The 20,405-nt window shown below is 44.2% G+C and overlaps 2 protein-coding genes across 10 annotated transcripts; both read right to left on the bottom strand.

The window, feature by feature from the left end:
* Positions 1–100: 100 nt before the first annotated feature.
* On the bottom strand, positions 101–13,439 carry LOC114444452 (von Willebrand factor A domain-containing protein 5A-like). Of its 8 annotated transcripts, none has more exons than XM_028419016.1 (21): positions 6,124–6,234; positions 5,471–5,545; positions 5,046–5,248; positions 4,749–4,971; positions 4,439–4,605; positions 4,239–4,353; positions 3,952–4,127; positions 3,778–3,866; positions 3,540–3,684; positions 3,378–3,457; positions 3,184–3,298; positions 2,905–3,063; positions 2,722–2,825; positions 2,288–2,508; positions 2,120–2,158; positions 1,850–1,903; positions 1,227–1,334; positions 957–1,040; positions 680–822; positions 444–567; positions 101–358 (listed from the first exon to the last, which is right to left on the bottom strand). In XM_028419016.1, the coding sequence occupies exons 2-21, from the start codon at positions 5,511–5,513 to the stop codon at positions 279–281; spliced, it is 2,472 nt and encodes an 823-aa protein (XP_028274817.1). In that variant the 5' UTR covers positions 5,514–5,545; positions 6,124–6,234; the 3' UTR covers positions 101–278. The 8 variants fall into 8 exon arrangements, with proteins under 8 accessions (XP_028274817.1, XP_028274819.1, XP_028274814.1 ...); XM_028419018.1 differs by having other exon boundaries at positions 1,227–1,331; XM_028419017.1 differs by lacking the exons at positions 101–358; positions 444–567; positions 680–822; ... (16 more) ...; positions 5,471–5,545; positions 6,124–6,234 and adding exons at positions 7,285–7,542; positions 7,628–7,751; positions 7,864–8,006; ... (16 more) ...; positions 12,611–12,685; positions 13,266–13,439.
* Positions 13,440–14,197: 758 nt separating this feature from the next.
* Positions 14,198–20,343, bottom strand: LOC114444453 (von Willebrand factor A domain-containing protein 5A-like). 2 transcript variants are annotated; one of them, XM_028419023.1, is made up of 21 exons: positions 20,168–20,343; positions 19,513–19,587; positions 19,086–19,288; positions 18,789–19,011; positions 18,479–18,645; positions 18,279–18,393; positions 17,992–18,167; positions 17,818–17,906; positions 17,580–17,724; positions 17,418–17,497; positions 17,224–17,338; positions 16,945–17,103; positions 16,767–16,870; positions 16,349–16,569; positions 16,184–16,222; positions 15,914–15,967; positions 15,319–15,426; positions 15,050–15,133; positions 14,773–14,915; positions 14,537–14,660; positions 14,198–14,451 (listed from the first exon to the last, which is right to left on the bottom strand). In XM_028419023.1, the coding sequence occupies exons 2-21, from the start codon at positions 19,553–19,555 to the stop codon at positions 14,372–14,374; spliced, it is 2,472 nt and encodes an 823-aa protein (XP_028274824.1). In that variant the 5' UTR covers positions 19,556–19,587; positions 20,168–20,343; the 3' UTR covers positions 14,198–14,371. The 2 variants fall into 2 exon arrangements, with proteins under 2 accessions (XP_028274824.1, XP_028274823.1); XM_028419022.1 differs by lacking the exon at positions 20,168–20,343 and having other exon boundaries at positions 15,319–15,423; positions 19,513–19,672.
* Positions 20,344–20,405: the final 62 nt, after the last annotated feature.

Below are 20,405 nucleotides of genomic sequence, written 5' to 3'. Positions count from 1 at the left end.
CATCCCACCAAAGCAGTGATTCATTGCAGTCAACAATAAAGATCAGAAATGACTGCTTCTAGGTTGAAATGTTTTTGCAGCACAATGAACACAGCCAACATAAAATCTCAGTTTATTCTTTTTTTCCGTTGTTGTTTCTACAATACATCCAAAATAGGTTCAAATGAACAGACATCAAAGAACAAATGCCAAAAATACAGAAGTATTGATAAGAGTGTAGACAGTATGTTGTAACTCTGATCATTCAATCCTGAAGAAAAAAGCATTAAATGAAGACCTCAGAGTCCGAGGGCGTCTTTCTGCACGCTAGAACCCAGCAGTGCATTTCCAGCATCCACACAGTCTGTCACTCTCAGTGCTGAAAGAACATCACAAGAATAAACATGGAGGACAGCACACACTGATAAAAACAGCAGTTCAGCATTTATTATTAGGTTTTCTACCATTCTGAGCACGGAGCCATGACACAGCCTTCATAGCCAGCAGCTCCCACTCCTCCTTTGCATCCATCTTGAAACCATGAAGCCAGATCAGAGCCAGAATGGTGGCCCACCCTTCATTGTTGACCTAGTTCAGCAAAGCAAACTGTGTTGACACCGTGCACTAAACTAGTTCATTATTTCCTGTGTGTGTTTGTGGACACCGTGAAACTGTGCTATTGTTTTTAATGTTGACCCACCAGTGCAGGCTTTGACTTTTCCACCTCCTCACTGGTCTTTCCCAGTGCGGCAGCCAGAGCTGGATCGAGCTGCCAGCAGCCAGACGCCTTCTGGAGAGAGACCAGCTGCAGCAAAGGGTCTCGAGGAGACTGGGAAGCTGTAGCTTCAGTATAGAAGAAGACATGTTGAGTCTTTAGTGGGTTTTTGGTTAAACTGTATTTGGACCGATATTATTTTGACATATTAACACATAGACACACAAAATTAAATAAATAAGTGAACCGTAAAAGACATTACCCCCATCATCATTCAGAGACACGTCAGGGTATCTGGAACCCAGCTGTTGTTCAAAAGAGTGTCGCCCACTGAGACGAGATTTAGCTGTTAAAGCAGAAAAGTGACCACAGCAGAAAGTTAGTTCCAATGCATTAAAAGGCTGGAAGCTTCAGAGATGCACGATTGGGTTGGCTGTGTTTGATTATACAGTATTTGGAGTGATATTATTTTGACATATTAGCATATAGACACACAAAATAAAAATAAATAATGCACTGTAAAAGACATTACCCCCAGCATTAATCAGAGACATGACAGGCTTTCTTAAACATTTCATCTGGGAAACCAGTTCCTGTTGTTCCAAAGGGGATCCTCCCGCCCTGAGGTGAGGTTGAGCTGCTGAAGCAGAAAAGTGAGCACAGCAAAGGCGGGGAAGTCGTAGCTTCAGTATAGGAGGCATGTTGTGGACAGCCATTTTAAGGTCTCTCCAGATATATATATATATATATATATATATATATATATATATATATATATATATACACACACACACACACACACGTATTCTGGTACACTATGGCCACTCCCATTACCAATATATAGAGCCCAATGAAAAACAACTGTATGCACATATGATGAAGAACAGACAATGAGGACATTACAAGTAGCATTTAAAGGGTTTTAGATATTCAATAGAATGTAAAATACTCCAAATGTATAATAATGGAACATATTTTACACTTCATGATTGATTTCATGATTTTCATATCATAACTGTAATACCAGTAGAAGAGTCAAAACACCAGAGCACAGGCTGTTAAAGTGCACAGATATAGTGCTCTGTTTAATGTTTATATTCATTTAGTGTATCTGAACAGTATTTACACACAGACACACTTTGGTGTTTTACTTACGTGGTGGAAGCGCAGAAAAGCCCTGCATTGTTGTGCAACGCCGTCTCTTACACGCTTCCATAAAGAGCAAAAGACAAAAACTAAACAAACATCAACACTGAAACTAATGGTTTGATATTTTTGTATTAAACAAGATCATAACTTCAATGACTGACGTTGAAAAAAAAAATCTAAATATCACATTGCTGTTTCAAATATTAGTATGGATAACTCACTGGATCAGTGTTTACACACAGACATGTTTTCAGTCCCATTTAAGATTATATTTACCCCTCACTCCTGCTAGAGCTGCAGCGCTGAGGAGATACACTTGAAGATAAAGATGATTATGAAGCAAATAGTAAAACATATTCTGTTGGTGATAATTCTTATGAAACAAGTTTCAAACTTAAATTACAAATAATACATGTGTGACATCATGTTGTTAATAATACTCACTGGATAATGTTTGAATGTTTCTACGTAGCAAAGGTCCTTGAATCGCTTCGCCATCAGTTTTATTAACAGCAATGAAGGCAGTGAAAGAGCTGCTCACTCCTGATTGGACACTGAGCTCCACCACCTTCTTCTTCACTCCATCCTTCTCTTCTCTCTTTTCTCTCTCTTCCATCTCCAGGGAGCGAATCAGAGTTCGAGCAGCCAACCTGTGGACTGTTGATCTGCAGACAGCAGAGGGAAGGAAACACTCAGACAGAGATATAATGTTTGTTTACCAGTGACTTGTTAGTTTTCTGTTTTCTTTCAGTGTCACAGAGAGCTGCACTCTAATGCAGGACACACTGGATATGAAGCAAGAGACATGCTGGACAAATAACTGATCATCTGTAAAGATCCAAAGCAGAACAGTGCCGTCTGTATCAAACATGTGTTACCCAGTGTCCTCTGCAGGTTTGAGGCTGAAGTTCAGCTGGTTCTGAGAGGGATGACCTGCCAGGCTGTACTTCACCGTCACACTGCCCTCTGCTGCCTCTGAACTCTGAGACACCATCACAGTGTTAGAAACCATCACTGTCTCCACATACCTGATGAAAAACATGAGGTGGAGCTGCTCCTACCTGTCCAGTCAGCTGTGCATAAATCAGTGACCTTTGACCCTGAAAAACTACTGTGATAGGTGGAGAGAGGGCAGTCACAGACACTCCCTTTGGTAAATCCCATGTGACTGAGACGTCCACCACAGCTGGCTGCAGAGCAAATCGCAGCGACTGCATCACCTGAAAAATAATAAAAAGTATCAGCACGCACTAAGCTCTGGGTTTTTACTCACTGGAACTCTGATCTCTGAGCAGACACAGATTCACTGCTGCTGAGCTTCACTGTGTTTACTGTCTTACCTTTGGCTGCATCCGGTCAGTCCCTGTGATGAACTGAGCGTGACCTCCTCCCTCCTTGGCCAAACCATTGATCAGAGCAGAGCTGGCACCTTCTCCAATCCCAAAAGAGAAACACCTGCAGTACAGCAGTTTGTTTACACACACTGAACACATGGACACACTGAGGATTGTATTGTGATTGTTGTGTTTTTCACCTGTGGGACCCTGAGTTCCTTTTCACCAGATCTACAACTTCTTTGGTGTTTCCTACCTCTCCATCAGTAAAGACAAACAGCTGGAGAGAAGTAGAGTTTGTTAGATCACACCAAGAAACCTGCAGCAGGTGTTGTGTGTTTGTGTGTGTCCATGTGTCTTACTTGTCTGGGCTGATTGGGGATGCAGGGCTGGCTGTAAATATGTCTGAGGGGCATCAGGATCTCTGTTCCTCCAAAATTAGCATTCATCTCCTCAACTTTCTTCAGAGCCTCCTCCATGGTCTGCTGGCTGTACTCCACACTCTTACTGCACAAACACATTCAGCAATGAACACGTGCATGTATTCAATATCCAACATCAAGACTCTCACTAGCTGCCAGATATGAAGGAGTCACTTACGGGAAGATGTGTTCAAAGCTGGAGCCAAAGCTGTAGATGTTGAAATAGCAGCCCATTGGTAAGCTCTTCAACAGCAGCAGCAGAGTGTCCTTAATGAAGAACAGATAGTGAAGGTCACTGCATCAGAGGGACACTGTGGAGGATTTTAGAAAGACAGTGAACACTGCTGGATACCCTGGCACTGCTGATGCGAGTTTTTTCCTGCTTGCTGTTATTCAGTGAAAACTCCATGCTTCCAGATCGATCCAATAAGAACACAAACTCTCCACGTGAGGCGACTGTAGACATCACAGACTGAGGGAACTCAGGGTACAGGCTCACCATCACCACTGGATCACCCATCAGAGAGCCTGACACACAGGAAATCACAAACCTGCTCTTCACTGTCATCCCAACACTTCATTTGCTTACAGGTGAGCATAATGAACCATTTATTATAACTTCACTGACTGGTTACTCACCCTGCTTGGCAGAGGTTTGTCCTGCCTCCACCACAGCAGTGGGCTGGTGGGCGTCTTTGTAATAAATCAGCAGTTCAACATCTCTGTCAAACTTGTGTCCTGCAGACAACTTGATCTACAGTTCAAACACACACATTAACATTCAGTGTTCACTTCAGATGCCCGACCACACACAGCAGACACATTAGCACTCTACCTACCGTGGCCTGGGTTTGATCAGTGTTGAGGTACTGGAGAGGGTCCAAGGAGCAGCTGGACTCCACCTTAGAGACTGGACGAGCAGAGGACACTCGGGCAGACAAAGACAGGCTGTAGGGCACCAGAGAGGCTGGAACAGAGGTGACCTGGACACTGGACCCTTCACTACCTGCAAACATGAGACACAACTCTTAGCCCTCTGGTTGTTGTTTGAGGTGGGAGGCTCTGGGAAGCTGCTGGCCTTATCACTGCACAGTGCTCTTTGGCTTCCATCAGTATGTGTCTGTGAACACTGATGCAGTGTTGTCCTACCCTGAGGTTGGTAGCGAGGGTTGAGCACAGCAGGCAGACTAAACCTCAGCCCGTCATCAGCCTGCACAGCCAGCTCAGTGACGTACTCCAGCCTGATGGAGGCGCTCTCTCCTGGAGGCAGACTGCCCACACTCAGAGAGAATATATCTGGACTCTGCTGGCTCTCCTCCAACAGGAAGGCCTGCTGACCGGAGCTCAGTGCATCATCATACTCCTCACGAGCCTGCAGTACAGGTGACACATGTCAGTAACTGTTTGGTTTTCTTTACAGTGACTGAATCTTTCTGTGCAGCTCACCTCCTGTTTCTCCTTCACCTCAGCTACAATCTGCGTCTGTCCAAGCTTTGCACTGAAATGACAGACAGCAGCATCTCCAGGCAGAGGGAAGACAAACACAGCCTCCACTGGTTTGTCCTCCTTGTTCTCATAGTTCAGAGTGGAGACCACTGTAGCCACATGGTCCCTCACCTCCAGCTCCACCTCAATGCTCTTCAGAGGAACTGACAAAGACAACAGAAACATTCTAATGGTTTTAATCTCCCCTTTAAACCTACACCTACCGAGCAGCACGCTTAAAAAATGATAAAAGGAAAACTATGTAAAAACACTGACACAACAGATATGATGACGAGTATGAAGGGAAAACGTTAATGATTTTTATATGTAGAATAAAGACATCAACTTCGTAATAACAATAATAATAACACATGACAGCACTGTACCTGGCTCCTTATTGACAGTAAGCAGACCACAGCGGTTCATCATTGTCTCTTCAACAAGTGGTAATGTGCAGATTTCTGTAAATAAAACATGTAAAGCTACAACTGAGTACGTGCATTGCCTGAAACATGTCTTTCCTTCAGCTGGTGAAACGAAATGAAAGTGAAACTCATGACATCACAGTTATGAGGGCGTGTTTTAGTGCGTTGAATGTTGAGCTCTAGACAGACGGCAGATAGGCGACAAATCATTATTTGCATTTACTGTATATCATAAATATATATATAAGTATGTATATAAGTCTGTCCATCCATCTTCTATGAACCCGCTTTGGGTCACGGGGGGGCTGGAGCCTATCCCAGCTTGCTTACACCGTGGACAGGTCGCAGTCCATCGCAGGGCGACACACAGACAGACAACCATTCACACTCACAGTCACACCTACGGGCAACTTGTAGAATGACCAAATAACACGTCTTTAGAATGTGGGAGGAAGCCGGAGTACCCGGAGGAAACCCACGCAGGCACAGGGAGAACATGCAAACTCCACACAGGAAAGCCCCAGTAGGAATCGAACCGGGAACCTTCTTGCTGTGAGGCGACAGTGCCAACCACTGCTACGAGTTCATCCGTCATATTTAAACCAGATGCCTACCTCAAGCAGGGAAGAGCAGCCTGCGTAGAAGAGTGAGGAGAGAAGTTTAAGGAAGGAGGAAGTTTTACAGTCAGAGCCACGCCCACTGTGCCTGTAATCTGATGTTTTGTGTGACTGGCAAAAAAAAAGAAAAGTGGCTCGGACTAGTAGGTGTGGTGGCACGTGAGCATGTAGTCTCTTCTTCGCTTCCGGAAACAGTGCGTCCTCTCACGAGCTCTGTGAAGCGGAGATTTAAAGTGACCACTGACCTTTCAGACCAACATTCATCTCCAGCAGTGACATGATGCTTCTGTTGGGACAACAGGAAGTTTCTGATGCTCCAAATAAATCATTTCAAAAAGATACAAAACTAGCTGATAATAAGAATCAGGCTTTTGTTCAAAAATATATATAAATGCATAAAAATGCAGAGACAGACGGACACCATAACAGCTCCCCAAAAGTGAGGTCAAAACATCTGGATTGCCGGGTGGTCACTGGCTGCAGTATGTAGGTCACAATGGGACATCCCCCAACTAAAAAATAAAAAACTCCTTAAATAAATTTTTGCAAGTTAGCTAGTTTGTTATTAGTGTGTGCAACTTGTCATATTCCATACATTTGTATTTAATTAGTTATTGTTAATATAACATTACCGGTAACTATAACATTCATATTGTTATATAACATTGTGGTCAGCAGCCAAGCTCCTGAAAATGTTGCTCAACATGGAAGTGGGTGCATGCTTAGGCTGAACAGCAGAGATACAGCTTCACCTCTTGACCTCTGATGTGCAGACTCTGGCTTCACCCTCTTTAAAGAAGCCAGACATTTTGGCCTCACATTCGTATGACAGACAGATGTAGAGCTGCATTGTTTTGATTTTTTATTTACCATCTTTGATGAACTTCTGTTGTTACAGTAACTAAATGCAGTCACTCATTGTGCCAATATTATTTTTAACACAAGGCATTGAACCCAGGTGATGTAGGTGGACGTCCCCTCTTTTTGTATGCATGTACTGTTAGTGGAGTTGACTCAGACAGTCTAGCCTGTGCTCAGCGGCCCAGAGCCCAGAACCTCATCCCACCAAAGCAGTGATTCATTGCAGTCAACAATAAAGATCAGAAATGACTGCTTCTAGGTTGAAATGTTTTTGCAGCACAATGAACACAGCCAACATAAAATCTCAGTTTATTCTTTTTTTCCGTTGTTGTTTCTACAATACATCCAAAATAGGTTCAAATGAACAGACATCAAAGAACAAATGCCAAAAATACAGAAGTATTGATAAGAGTGTAGCTAGTATGTTGTAACTCTGATCATTCAATCCTGAAGAAAAAAGCATTAAATGAAGACCTCAGAGTCCGAGGGCGTCTTTCTGCACGCTAGAACCCAGCAGTGCATTTCCAGCATCCACACAGTCTGTCACTCTCAGTGCTGAAAGAACATCACAAGAATAAACATGGAGGACAGCACACACTGATAAAAACAGCAGTTCAGCATTTATTATTAGGTTTTCTACCATTCTGAGCACGGAGCCATGACACAGCCTTCATAGCCAGCAGCTCCCACTCCTCCTTTGCATCCATCTTGAAACCATGAAGCCAGATCAGAGCCAGAATGGTGGCCCACCCTTCATTGTTGACCTAGTTCAGCAAAGCAAACTGTGTTGACACCGTGCACTAAACAAGTTCATTATTTCCTGTGTGTGTCTGTGGACACCATGAAACTGTGCTATTGTTTTTAATGTTGACCCACCAGTGCAGGCTTTGACTTTTCCACCTCCTCACTGGTCTTTCCCAGTGCAGCAGCCAGAGCTGGATCGAGCTGCCAGCAGCCAGACGCCTTCTGGAGAGAGACCAGCTGCAGCAAAGGGTCTCGAGGAGACTGGGAAGCTGTAGCTTCAGTATAGAAGAAGACATGTTGAGTCTTTAGTGGGTTTTTGCTTAAACTGTATTTGGAGTGTGATTATTTTGACATATTAGCACATAGACACACAAAATTAAATAAATAAGTGCACCGTAAAAGACATTACCCCCATCATCATTCAGAGACACGTCAGGGTATCTGGAACCCAGCTGTTGTTCAAAAGAGTGTCGCCCACTGAGACGAGATTTAGCTGTTAAAGCAGAAAAGTGACCACAGCAGAAAGTTAGTTCCAATGCATTAAAAGGCTGGAAGCTTCAGAGATGCACGATTGGGTTGGCTGTGTTTGATTATACAGTATTTGGAGTGATATTATTTTGACATATTAGCATATAGACACACAAAATGAAATAAATAATGCACTGTAAAAGACATTACCCCCAGCATTAATCAGAGACATGACAGGCTTTCTTAAACATTTCATCTGGGAAACCAGTTCCTGTTGTTCCAAAGGGGATCCTCCCGCCCTGAGGTGAGGTTGAGCTGCTGAAGCAGAAAAGTGAGCACAGCAAAGGCGGGGAAGTCGTAGCTTCAGTATAGGAGGCATGTTGTGGACAGCCATTTTAAGGTCTCTCCAGATATATATACATATATATATATACACACACACACACACACACGTATTCTGGTACACTATGGCCACTCCCATTACCAATATATAGAGCCCAATGAAAAACAACTGTATGCACATATGATGAAGAACAGACAATGAGGACATTACAAGTAGCATTTAAAGGGTTTTAGATATTCAATAGAATGTAAAATACTCCAAATGTATAATAATGGAACATATTTTACACTTCATGATTGATTTCATGATTTTCATATCATAACTGTAATACCAGTAGAAGAGTCAAAACACCAGAGCACAGACTGTTAAAGTGCACAGATATAGTGCTCTGTTTAATGTTTATATTCATTTAGTGTATCTGAACAGTATTTACACACAGACACACTTTGGTGTTTTACTTACGTTGTGGAAGCACAGAAAAGCCCTGCATTGGTGTGCAACGCCGTCTCCTACACGCTTTTATAAAGAGCAAAAGACAAAAACTAAACAAACATCAACACTGAAACTAATGGTTTGATATTTTTGTATTAAACAAGATCATAACTTCAATGACTGACGTTGAAAAAAAAAATCTAAATATCACATTGCTGTTTCAAATATTAGTATGGATAACTCACTGGATCAGTGTTTACACACAGACATGTTTTCAGTCCCATTTAAGATTATATTTACCCATGAATCCTGCTGGAGCTGCAGCGCTGAAGAGATGCACTTGAAGATAAAGATGATTATGAAGCAAATAGTAAAACATATTCTGTTGGTGATAATTCTTATGAAACAAGTTTCAAACTTAAATTACAAATAATACATGTGTGACATCATGTTGTTAATAATACTCACTGGATAATGTTTGAATGTTTCTGCGTAGCAAAGGTCCTTGAATCGCTTCGCCATCAGTTTTATTAACAGCAATGAAGGCAGTGAAAGAGCTGCTCACTCCTGATTGGACACTGAGCTCCACCACCTTCTTCTTCACTCCATCCTTCTCTTCTCTCTTTTCTCTCTCTTCCATCTCCAGGGAGCGAATCAGAGTCCGAGCAGCCAACCTGTGGACTGTTGATCTGCAGACAGCAGAGAGAAGGAAACACTCAGACAGAGATATAATGTTTGTTTACCAGTGACTTGTTTGTTTCAATCTCACAGAGAGCTGCACTCTAATGCAGGACACACTGGATATGAAGCAAGAGACATGCTGGACAAAAAACTGATCATCTGCAAAGATCCAAAGCAGAACAGTGCCGTCTGTATCAAACATGTGTTACCCAGTGTCCTCTGCAGGTTTGAGGCTGAAGTTCAGCTGGTTCTGAGAGGGATGACCTGCCAGGCTGTACTTCACCGTCACACTGCCCTCTGCTGGCTCTGAACTCTATCATCACAGTGTTAGAAACCATCACTGTCGCCACATACCTGATGAAAAACATGAGGTGGAGCTGCTCCTACCTGTCCAGTCAGCTGTGCATAAATCAGTGACCTTTGACCCTGAAAAAGTGCTGTGATAGGTGGAGAGAGGGCAGTCACAGACACTCCCTTTGGTAAATCCCATGTGACTGAGACGTCCACCACAGCCGGCTGCAGAGCAAATCGCAGCGACTGCATCACCTGAAAAATAATAAAAAGTATCAGCACACACTAAGCTCTGGGTTTTTACTCACTGGAACTCTGATCTCTGAGCAGACACAGATTCACTGCTGCTGAGCTTCACTGTGTTTACTGTCTTACCTTTGGCTGCATCCGGTCAGTCCCTGTGATGAACTGAGCGTGACCTCCTCCCTCCTTGGCCAAACCATTGATCAGAGCAGAGCTGGCACCTTCTCCAATCCCAAAAGAGAAACACCTGCAGTACAGCAGTTTGTTTACACACACTGAACACATGGACACACTGAGGATTGTATTGTGATTGTTGTGTTTTTCACCTGTGGGACCCTGAGTTCCTTTTCACCAGATCTACAACTTCTTTGGTGTTTCCTACCTCTCCATCAGTAAAGACAAACAGCTGGAGAGAAGTAGAGTTTGTTAGATCACACCAAGAAACCTGCAGCAGGTGTTGTGTGTTTGTGTGTGTCCATGAGTCTTACTTGTCTGGGCTGATTGGGGATGCAGGGCTGGCTGTAAATATGTCTGATCGGCATCAGGATCTCTGTTCCTCCCAGATTAGCATCCATCTCCTCAACTTTCTTCAGAGCCTCCTCCATGGTCTGCTGGCTGTACTCCACACTCTTACTGCACAAACACATTCAGCAATGCACACGTGCATGTATTCAATATCCAACATCAAGACTCTCACTAGCTGCCAGATATGAAGGAGTCACTTACGGGAAGATGTGTTCAAAGCTGGAGCCAAAGCTGTAGATGTTGAAATAGCAGCCCATTGGTAAGCTCTTCAACAGCAGCAGCAGAGTGTCCTTAATGAAGAACAGATAGTGAAGGTCACTGCATCAGAGGGACACTGTGGAGGATTTTAGAAAGACAGTGAACACTGCTGGATACCCTGGCACTGCTGATACGAGTTTCTCCATGCTCTCTGTTATTCAGTGAACACCCCATGCTTCCAGATCGATCCAATAAGAACACAAACTCTCCACGTGAGGCGACTGTAGACATCACAGACTGAGGGAACTCAGGGTACAGGCTCACCATCACCACTGGATCACCCATCAGAGAGCCTGACACACAGGAAATCACAAACCTGCTCTTCACTGTCATTCCAACACTTCATTTGCTTACAGGTGAGCTTAATGAACCATTTATTATAACTTCACTGACTGGTTACTCACCCTGCTTGGCAGAGGCCTGTCCTGCCTCCACCACAGCAGTGGGCTGGTGGGCGTCTTTGTAATAAATCAGCAGTTCAACATCTCTGTCAAACTTGTGTCCTGCAGACAACTTGATCTACAGTTCAAACACACACATTAACATTCAGTGTTCACTTCAGATGACCGTCCACACGCAGCAGACACATTCGCACTCTACCTACCGTGGCCTGGGTTTGATCAGTGTTGAGGTACTGGAGAGGGTCCAAGGAGCAGCTGGACTCCACCTTAGAGACTGGACGAGCAGAGGACACTCGGGCAGACAAAGACAGGCTGTAGGGCACCAGAGAGGCTGGAACAGAGGTGACCTGGACACTGGACCCTTCACTACCTGCAAACATGAGACACAACTCTTAGCCCTCTGGTTGTTGTTTGAGGTGGGAGGCTCTGGGAAGCTGCTGGCCTTATCACTGCACAGTGCTCTTTGGCTTCCATCAGTATGTGTCTGTGAACACTGATGCAGTGTTGTCCTACCCTGAGGTTGGTAGCGAGGGTTGAGCACAGCAGGCAGACTAAACCTCAGCCCGTCATCAGCCTGCACAGCCAGCTCAGTGACGTACTCCAGCCTGATGGAGGCGCTCTCTCCTGGAGGCAGACTGCCCACACTCAGAGAGAATATATCTGGACTCTGCTGGCTCTCCTCCAACAGGAAGGCCTGCTGACCGGAGCTCAGTGCATCATCATACTCCTCACGAGCCTGCAGTACAGGTGACACATGTCAGTAACCGTTTGGTTTTCTTCACAGTGACTGAATCTTTCTGTGCAGCTCACCTCCTGTTTCTCCTTCACCTCAGCTACAATCTGCGTCTGTCCAAGCTTTGCACTGAAATGACAGACAGCAGCATCTCCAGGCAGAGGGAAGACAAACACAGCCTCCACTGGTTTGTCCTCCTTGTTCTCATAGTTCAGAGTGGAGACCACTGTTGCCACATGGTCCCTCACCTCCAGCTCCACCTCAATGCTCTTCAGAGGAACTGACAAACACAACAGAAACATTCTAATGGTTTTAATCTCCCCTTTAAACCTACACCTACCGAGCAGCACGCTTAAAAAATGATAAAAGGAAAACTATGTAAACACACTGACACAACAGATATGATGACGAGTATGAAGGGAAAACGTTAATGATTTTTATATGTAGAATAAAGAGACATCAACTTCGTAATAACAATAATAATAACACATGACAGCACTGTACCTGGCTCCTTATTGACAGTAAGCAGACCGCAGCGGTTCATCATTGTCTCTTCAACAAGTGATAATGTGCAGATTTCTGTAAATAAAACATGTAAAGCTACAACTGAGTATGTGCATCGCCTGAAACATGTCTTTCCTTCAGCTGGTGAAACGAAATAAGAAGTGAAAGTCATGACATCACAGTTATGAGGGCGTATTTTTAGTACGTTGAATGTTGAGCTCTAGACAGACGGCAGATAGGCGACAAATCATTATTTGCATTTACTGTATATCATAAATATATATATAAGTATGTATATAAGTCTGTCCATCCATCTTCTATGAACCCGCTTTGGGTCACGGGGGGGCTGGAGCCTATCCCAGCTTGCTTACACCGTGGACAGGTCGCAGTCCATCGCAGGGCGACACACAGACAGACAACCATTCACACTCACAGTCACACCTACGGGCAACTTGTAGAATGACCAAATAACACGTCTTTAGAATGTGGGAGGAAGCCGGAGTACCCGGAGGAAACCCACGCAGGCACAGGGAGAACATGCAAACTCCACACAGGAAAGCCCCAGTAGGAATCGAACCGGGAACCTTCTTGCTGTGAGGCGACAGTGCCAACCACTGCTACGAGTTCATCCGTCATATTTAAACCAGATGCCTACCTCAAGCAGGGAAGAGCAGCCTGCGTAGAAGAGTGAGGAGAGAAGTTTAAGGAAGGAGGAAGTTTTACAGTCAGAGCCACGCCCACTGTGCCTGTAATCTGATGTTTTGTGTGACTGGCAAAAAAAAGAAAAGTGGCTCGGACTAGTAGGTGTGGTGGCACGTGAGCATGTAGTCTCTTCTTCGCTTCCGGAAACAGTGCGTCCTCTCACGAGCTCTGTGAAGCGGAGATTTAAAGTGACCACTGACCTTTCAGACCAACATTCATCTCCAGCAGTGACATGATGCTTCTGTTGGGACAACAGGAAGTTTCTGATGCTCCAAATAAGTAAATCATTTCAAAAAGACACAAAACTAGCTGATAATAAGAATCAGGCTTTTGTTCAAAAATATATATAAATGCATAAAAATGCAGAGACAGACGGACACCATAACAGCTCCCCAAAAGTGAGGTCAAAACATCTGGATTGCCGGGTGGTCACTGGCTGCAGTATGTAGGTCACAATGGGACATCCCCCAACTAAAAAATAAAAAACTCCTTAAATAAATTTAGCTAGTTAGCTAGTTTGTTATTAGTGTATTAGTGTAGTAAATACAAACCAGACTAAGCCTATTAGCTGACGAGTGTGAATGTGTTCAACCAAACCAAACCTTCGAGTTTCAAAGTGAATGTAGACTTGTTACAGTAACTAAATGCAGTCACTCATTGTGCCAATATTATTTTTAACACAAGGCATTGAACCCAGGTGATGTAGGTGGATGTCCCCTCTTTTTGTATGCATGTACTGTTAGTGGAGTTGACTCAGTCTAGCCTGTGCCCAGAGCCCAGAACCTCATCCCACCAAAGCAGTGATTCATTGCAGTCAACAATAAAGATCAGAAATGACTGCTTCTAGGTTGAAATGTTTTTGCGGCACAATGAACACAGCCAACATAAAATCTCAGTTTATTCTTTTTTTCCGTTGTTGTTTCTACAATACATCCACAATAGGTTCAAATGAACAGACATCAAAGAACAAATGCCAAAAATACAGAGGTATTGATAAGAGTGTAGTATGTTGTAACTCTGATCATTCAATCCTGAAGAAAAAAGCATTAAATGAAGACCTCAGAGTCCGAGGGCGTCTTTCTGCACGCTAGAACCCAGCAGTGCATTTCCAGCATCCACACAGTCTGTCACTCTCAGTGCTGAAAGAACATCACAAGAATAAACATGGAGGACAGCACACACTGATAAAAACAGCAGTTCAGCATTTATTATTAGGTTTTCTACCATTCTGAGCACGGAGCCATGACACAGCCTTCATAGCCAGCAGCTCCCACTCCTCCTTTGCATCCATCTTGAAACCATGAAGCCAGATCAGAGCCAGAATGGTGGCCCACCCTTCATTGTTGACCTAGTTCAGCAAAGCAAACTGTGTTGACACCGTGCACTAAACAAGTTCATTATTTCCTGTGTGTGTCTGTGGACACCATGAAACTGTGCTATTGTTTTTAATGTTGACCCACCAGTGCAGGCTTTGACTTTTCCACCTCCTCACTGGTCTTTCCCAGTGCAGCAGCCAGAGCTGGATCGAGCTGCCAGCAGCCAGACGCCTTCTGGAGAGAGACCAGCTGCAGCAAAGGGTCTCGAGGAGACTGGGAAGCTGTAGCTTCAGTATAGAAGAAGACATGTTGAGTCTTTAGTGGGTTTTTGCTTAAACTGTATTTGGAGTGTGATTATTTTGACATATTAGCACATAGACACACAAAATTAAATAAATAAGTGCACCGTAAAAGACATTACCCCCATCATCATTCAGAGACACGTCAGGGTATCTGGAACCCAGCTGTTGTTCAAAAGAGTGTCGCCCACTGAGACGAGATTTAGCTGTTAAAGCAGAAAAGTGACCACAGCAGAAAGTTAGTTCCAATGCATTAAAAGGCTGGAAGCTTCAGAGATGCACGATTGGGTTGGCTGTGTTTGATTATACAGTATTTGGAGTGATATTATTTTGACATATTAGCATATAGACACACAAAATGAAATAAATAATGCACTGTAAAAGACATTACCCCCAGCATTAATCAGAGACATGACAGGCTTTCTTAAACATTTCATCTGGGAAACCAGTTCCTGTTGTTCCAAAGGGGATCCTCCCGCCCTGAGGTGAGGTTGAGCTGCTGAAGCAGAAAAGTGAGCACAGCAAAGGCGGGGAAGTCGTAGCTTCAGTATAGGAGGCATGTTGTGGACAGCCATTTTAAGGTCTCTCCAGATATATATACATATATATATATACACACACACACACACACACATATTCTGGTACACTATGGCCACTCCCATTACCAATATATAGAGCCCAATGAAAAACAACTGTATGCACATATGATGAAGAACAGACAATGAGGACATTACAAGTAGCATTTAAAGGGTTTTAGATATTCAATAGAATGTAAAATACTCCAAATGTATAATAATGGAACATATTTTACACTTCATGATTGATTTCATGATTTTCATATCATAACTGTAATACCAGTAGAAGAGTCAAAACACCAGAGCACAGACTGTTAAAGTGCACAGATATAGTGCTCTGTTTAATGTTTATATTCATTTAGTGTATCTGAACAGTATTTACACACAGACATACTTTGGTGTTTTACTTACGTTGTGGAAGCACAGAAAAGCCCTGCATTGGTGTGCAACGCCGTCTCCTACACGCTTTTATAAAGAGCAAAAGACAAAAACTAAACAAACATCAACACTGAAACTAATGGTTTGATATTTTTGTATTAAACAAGATCATAACTTCAATGACTGACGTTGAAAAAAAAAATCTAAATATCACATTGCTGTTTCAAATATTAGTATGGATAACTCACTGGATCAGTGTTTACACACAGACATGTTTTCAGTCCCATTTAAGATTATATTTACCCATGAATCCTGCTGGAGCTGCAGCGCTGCAGAGATACACTTGAAGATAAAGACAATTATAAAGCTAACAGTAAAACATACTCTGTTGGTGATAATTCTTATGAAACAAGTTTCAAACTCCAATTACAAATAATACAATGACATCATGTTGTTAATAATACTCACTGGATCTTGTTGGAATGTTTCTGCGTAGCAAAGGTCCTTGAATCGCTTCACCATCAGTTTTATTAACAACAATGAAGGCAGTGAAAGAGCTGCTCACTCCTGATTGGACACTGAGCTCCACCACCTTCTTCTTCACTCCATCTTTCTCTTCTCTCTTTTCTCTCTCTTCCATCTCCAGGGAGCGAATCAGAGTTCGATCAGCCAACCTGTGGACTGTTAGTCTGCAGACAGCAGAGAGAAGGAAACACTCAGAGATATAATGTTTGTTTACCAGTGACTTGTTTGTTTCAATCTCACAGAGAGCTGCACTCTAATGCAGGACACACTGGATATGAAGCAAGAGACATGCTGGACAAAAAACTGATCATCTGCAAAGATCCAAAGCAGAACAGTGCCGTCTGTATCAAACATGTGTTACCCAGTGTCCTCTGCAGGTTTGAAGCTGAAGTTCAGCTGGTTCTGAGAGGGATGACCTGCCAGGCTGTACTTCACCGTCACACTGCCCTCTGCTGCCTCTGAACTCTATCATCACAGTGTTAGAAACCGTCACTGTCGCCACATACCTGATGAAAAACATGAGGTGGAGCTGCTCCTACCTGTCCAGTCAGCTGTGCATAAATCAGTGACCTTTGACCCTGAAAAAGTGCTGTGATAGGTGGAGAGAGGGCAGTCACAGACACTCCCTTTGGTAAATCCCATGTGACTGAGACGTCCACCACAGCCGGCTGCAGAGCAAATCGCAGCGACTGCATCACCTGAAAAATAATAAAAAGTATCAGCACACACTAAGCTCTGGGTTTTTACTCACTGGAACTCTGATCTCTGAGCAGACACAGATTCACTGCTGCTGAGCTTCACTGTGTTTACTGTCTTACCTTTGGCTGCATCCGGTCAGTCCCTGTGATGAACTGAGCGTGACCTCCTCCCTCCTTGGCCAAACCATTGATCAGAGCAGAGCTGGCACCTTCTCCAATCCCAAAAGAGAAACACCTGCAGTACAGCAGTTTGTTTACACACACTGAACACATGGACACACTGAGGATTGTATTGTGATTGTTGTGTTTTTCACCTGTGGGACCCTGAGTTCCTTTTCACCAGATCTACAACTTCTTTGGTGTTTCCTACCTCTCCATCAGTAAAGACAAACAGCTGGAGAGAAGTAGAGTTTGTTAGATCACACCAAGAAACCTGCAGCAGGTGTTGTGTGTTTGTGTGTGTCCATGAGTCTTACTTGTCTGGGCTGATTGGGGATGCAGGGCTGGCTGTAAATATGTCTGATCGGCATCAGGATCTCTGTTCCTCCCAGATTAGCATCCATCTCCTCAACTTTCTTCAGAGCCTCCTCCATGGTCTGCTGGCTGTACTCCACACTCTTACTGCACAAACACATTCAGCAATGCACACGTGCATGTATTCAATATCCAACATCAAGACTCTCACTAGCTGCCAGATATGAAGGAGTCACTTACGGGAAGATGTGTTCAAAGCTGGAGCCAAAGCTGTAGATGTTGAAATAGCAGCCCATTGGTAAGCTCTTCAACAGCAGCAGCAGAGTGTCCTTAATGAAGAACAGATAGTGAAGGTCACTGCATCAGAGGGACACTGTGGAGGATTTTAGAAAGACAGTGAACACTGCTGGATACCCTGGCACTGCTGATACGAGTTTCTCCATGCTCTCTGTTATTCAGTGAACACCCCATGCTTCCAGATCGATCCAATAAGAACACAAACTCTCCACGTGAGGCGACTGTAGACATCACAGACTGAGGGAACTCAGGGTACAGGCTCACCATCACCACTGGATCACCCATCAGAGAGCCTGACACACAGGAAATCACAAACCTGCTCTTCACTGTCATTCCAACACTTCATTTGCTTACAGGTGAGCTTAATGAACCATTTATTATAACTTCACTGATTGGTTACTCACCCTGCTTGGCAGAGGCCTGTCCTGCCTCCACCACAGCAGTGGGCTGGTGGGCGTCTTTGTAATAAATCAGCAGTTCAACATCTCTGTCAAACTTGTGTCCTGCAGACAACTTGATCTACAGTTCAAACACACACATTAACATTCAGTGTTCACTTCAGATGACCGTCCACACGCAGCAGACACATTCGCACTCTACCTACCGTGGCCTGGGTTTGATCAGTGTTGAGGTACTGGAGAGGGTCCAAGGAGCAGCTGGACTCCACCTTAGAGACTGGACGAGCAGAGGACACTCGGGCAGACAAAGACAGGCTGTAGGGCACCAGAGAGGCTGGAACAGAGGTGACCTGGACACTGGACCCTTCACTACCTGCAAACATGAGACACAACTCTTAGCCCTCTGGTTGTTGCTTGAGGTGGGAGGCTCTGGGAAGCTGCTGGCCTTATCACTGCACAGTGCTCTTTGGCTTCCATCAGTATGTGTCTGTGAACACTGATGCAGTGTTGTCCTACCCTGAGGTTGGTAGCGAGGGTTGAGCACAGCAGGCAGACTAAACCTCAGCCCGTCATCAGCCTGCACAGCCAGCTCAGTGACGTACTCCAGCCTGATGGAGGCGCTCTCTCCTGGAGGCAGACTGCCCACACTCAGAGAGAATATATCTGGACTCTGCTGGCTCTCCTCCAACAGGAAGGCCTGCTGACCGGAGCTCAGTGCATCATCATACTCCTCACGAGCCTGCAGTACAGGTGACACATGTCAGTAACCGTTTGGTTTTCTTCACAGTGACTGAATCTTTCTGTGCAGCTCACCTCCTGTTTCTCCTTCACCTCAGCTACAATCTGCGTCTGTCCAAGCTTTGCACTGAAATGACAGACAGCAGCATCTCCAGGCAGAGGGAAGACAAACACAGCCTCCACTGGTTTGTCCTCCTTGTTCTCATAGTTCAGAGTGGAGACCACTGTAGCCACATGGTCCCTCACCTCCAGCTCCACCTCAATGCTCTTCAGAGGAACTGACAAAGACAACAGAAACATTCTAATGGTTTTAATCTCCCCTTTAAACCTACACCTACCGAGCAGCACGCTTAAAAAATGATAAAAGGAAAACTATGTAAAAACACTGACACAACAGATATGATGACGAGTATGAAGGGAAAACGTTAATGATTTTTATATGTAGAATAAAGAGACATCAACTTCGTAATAACAATAATAATAACACATGACAGCACTGTACCTGGCTCCTTATTGACAGTAAGCAGACCGCAGCGGTTCATCATTGTCTCTTCAACAAGTGATAATGTGCAGATTTCTGTAAATAAAACATGTAAAGCTACAACTGAGTACGTGCATCGCCTGAAACATGTCTTTCCTTCAGCTGGTGAAACGAAATAAGAAGTGAAAGTCATGACATCACAGTTATGAGGGCGTATTTTTAGTACGTTGAATGTTGAGCTCTAGACAGACGGCAGATAGGCGACAAATCATTATTTGCATTTACTGTATATCATATATATATATATAAGTATGTATATAAGTCTGTCCATCCATCTTCTATGAACCCGCTTTGGGTCACGGGGGGGCTGGAGCCTATCCCAGCTTGCTTACACCGTGGACAGGTCGCAGTCCATCGCAGGGCGACACACAGACAGACAACCATTCACACTCACAGTCACACCTACGGGCAACTTGTAGAATGACCAAATAACACGTCTTTAGAATGTGGGAGGAAGCCGGAGTACCCGGAGGAAACCCACGCAGGCACAGGGAGAACATGCAAACTCCACACAGGAAAGCCCCAGTAGGAATCGAACCGGGAACCTTCTTGCTGTGAGGCGACAGTGTCAACCACTGCTACAAGTTCATCCGTCATATTTAAACCAGATGCCTACCTCAAGCAGGGAAGAGCAGCCTGCGTAGAAGAGTGAGGAGAGAAGTTTAAGGAAGGAGGAAGTTTTACAGTCAGAGCCACGCCCACTGTGCCTGTAATCTGATGTTTTGTGTGACTGGCAAAAAAAAGAAAAGTGGCTCGGACTAGTAGGTGTGGTGGCACGTGAGCATGTAGTCTCTTCTTCGCTTCCGGAAACAGTGCGTCCTCTCACGAGCTCTGTGAAGCGGAGATTTAAAGTG

Source organism: Parambassis ranga, chromosome 13, assembly GCF_900634625.1.
Source record: "Parambassis ranga chromosome 13, fParRan2.1, whole genome shotgun sequence".
Taxonomy (NCBI): Eukaryota; Metazoa; Chordata; class Actinopteri; family Ambassidae; genus Parambassis; species Parambassis ranga.
This window is presented reverse-complemented; position numbering and strand designations above follow the sequence as displayed.

Bases quoted from the DNA above. Each gene is read 5' to 3' on its own strand.
- LOC114444452 (XM_028419017.1), bottom strand. From the start codon at position 12,653: ATGATGAACCGCTGCGGTCTGCTTACTGTCAATAAGGAGCCAG. The intron at 12,110-12,183 runs GTGAGCTGCACA...CCTGTACTGCAG, and splicing joins AGGTGAAGGAGAAACAGGAG to GCTCGTGAGGAGTATGATGA. The intron at 10,202-10,321 runs GTAAGACAGTAA...ATTATTTTTCAG, and splicing joins CTGACCGGATGCAGCCAAAG to GTGATGCAGTCGCTGCGATT.
- LOC114444453 (XM_028419023.1), bottom strand. From the start codon at position 19,555: ATGATGAACCGCTGCGGTCTGCTTACTGTCAATAAGGAGCCAG. The intron at 18,168-18,278 runs GTGAGTAACCAA...CCTGTGTGTCAG, and splicing joins ACAGGCCTCTGCCAAGCAGG to GCTCTCTGATGGGTGATCCA. The intron at 16,871-16,944 runs GTAGGAGCAGCT...CTGTGATGATAG, and splicing joins ATGCACAGCTGACTGGACAG to AGTTCAGAGGCAGCAGAGGG.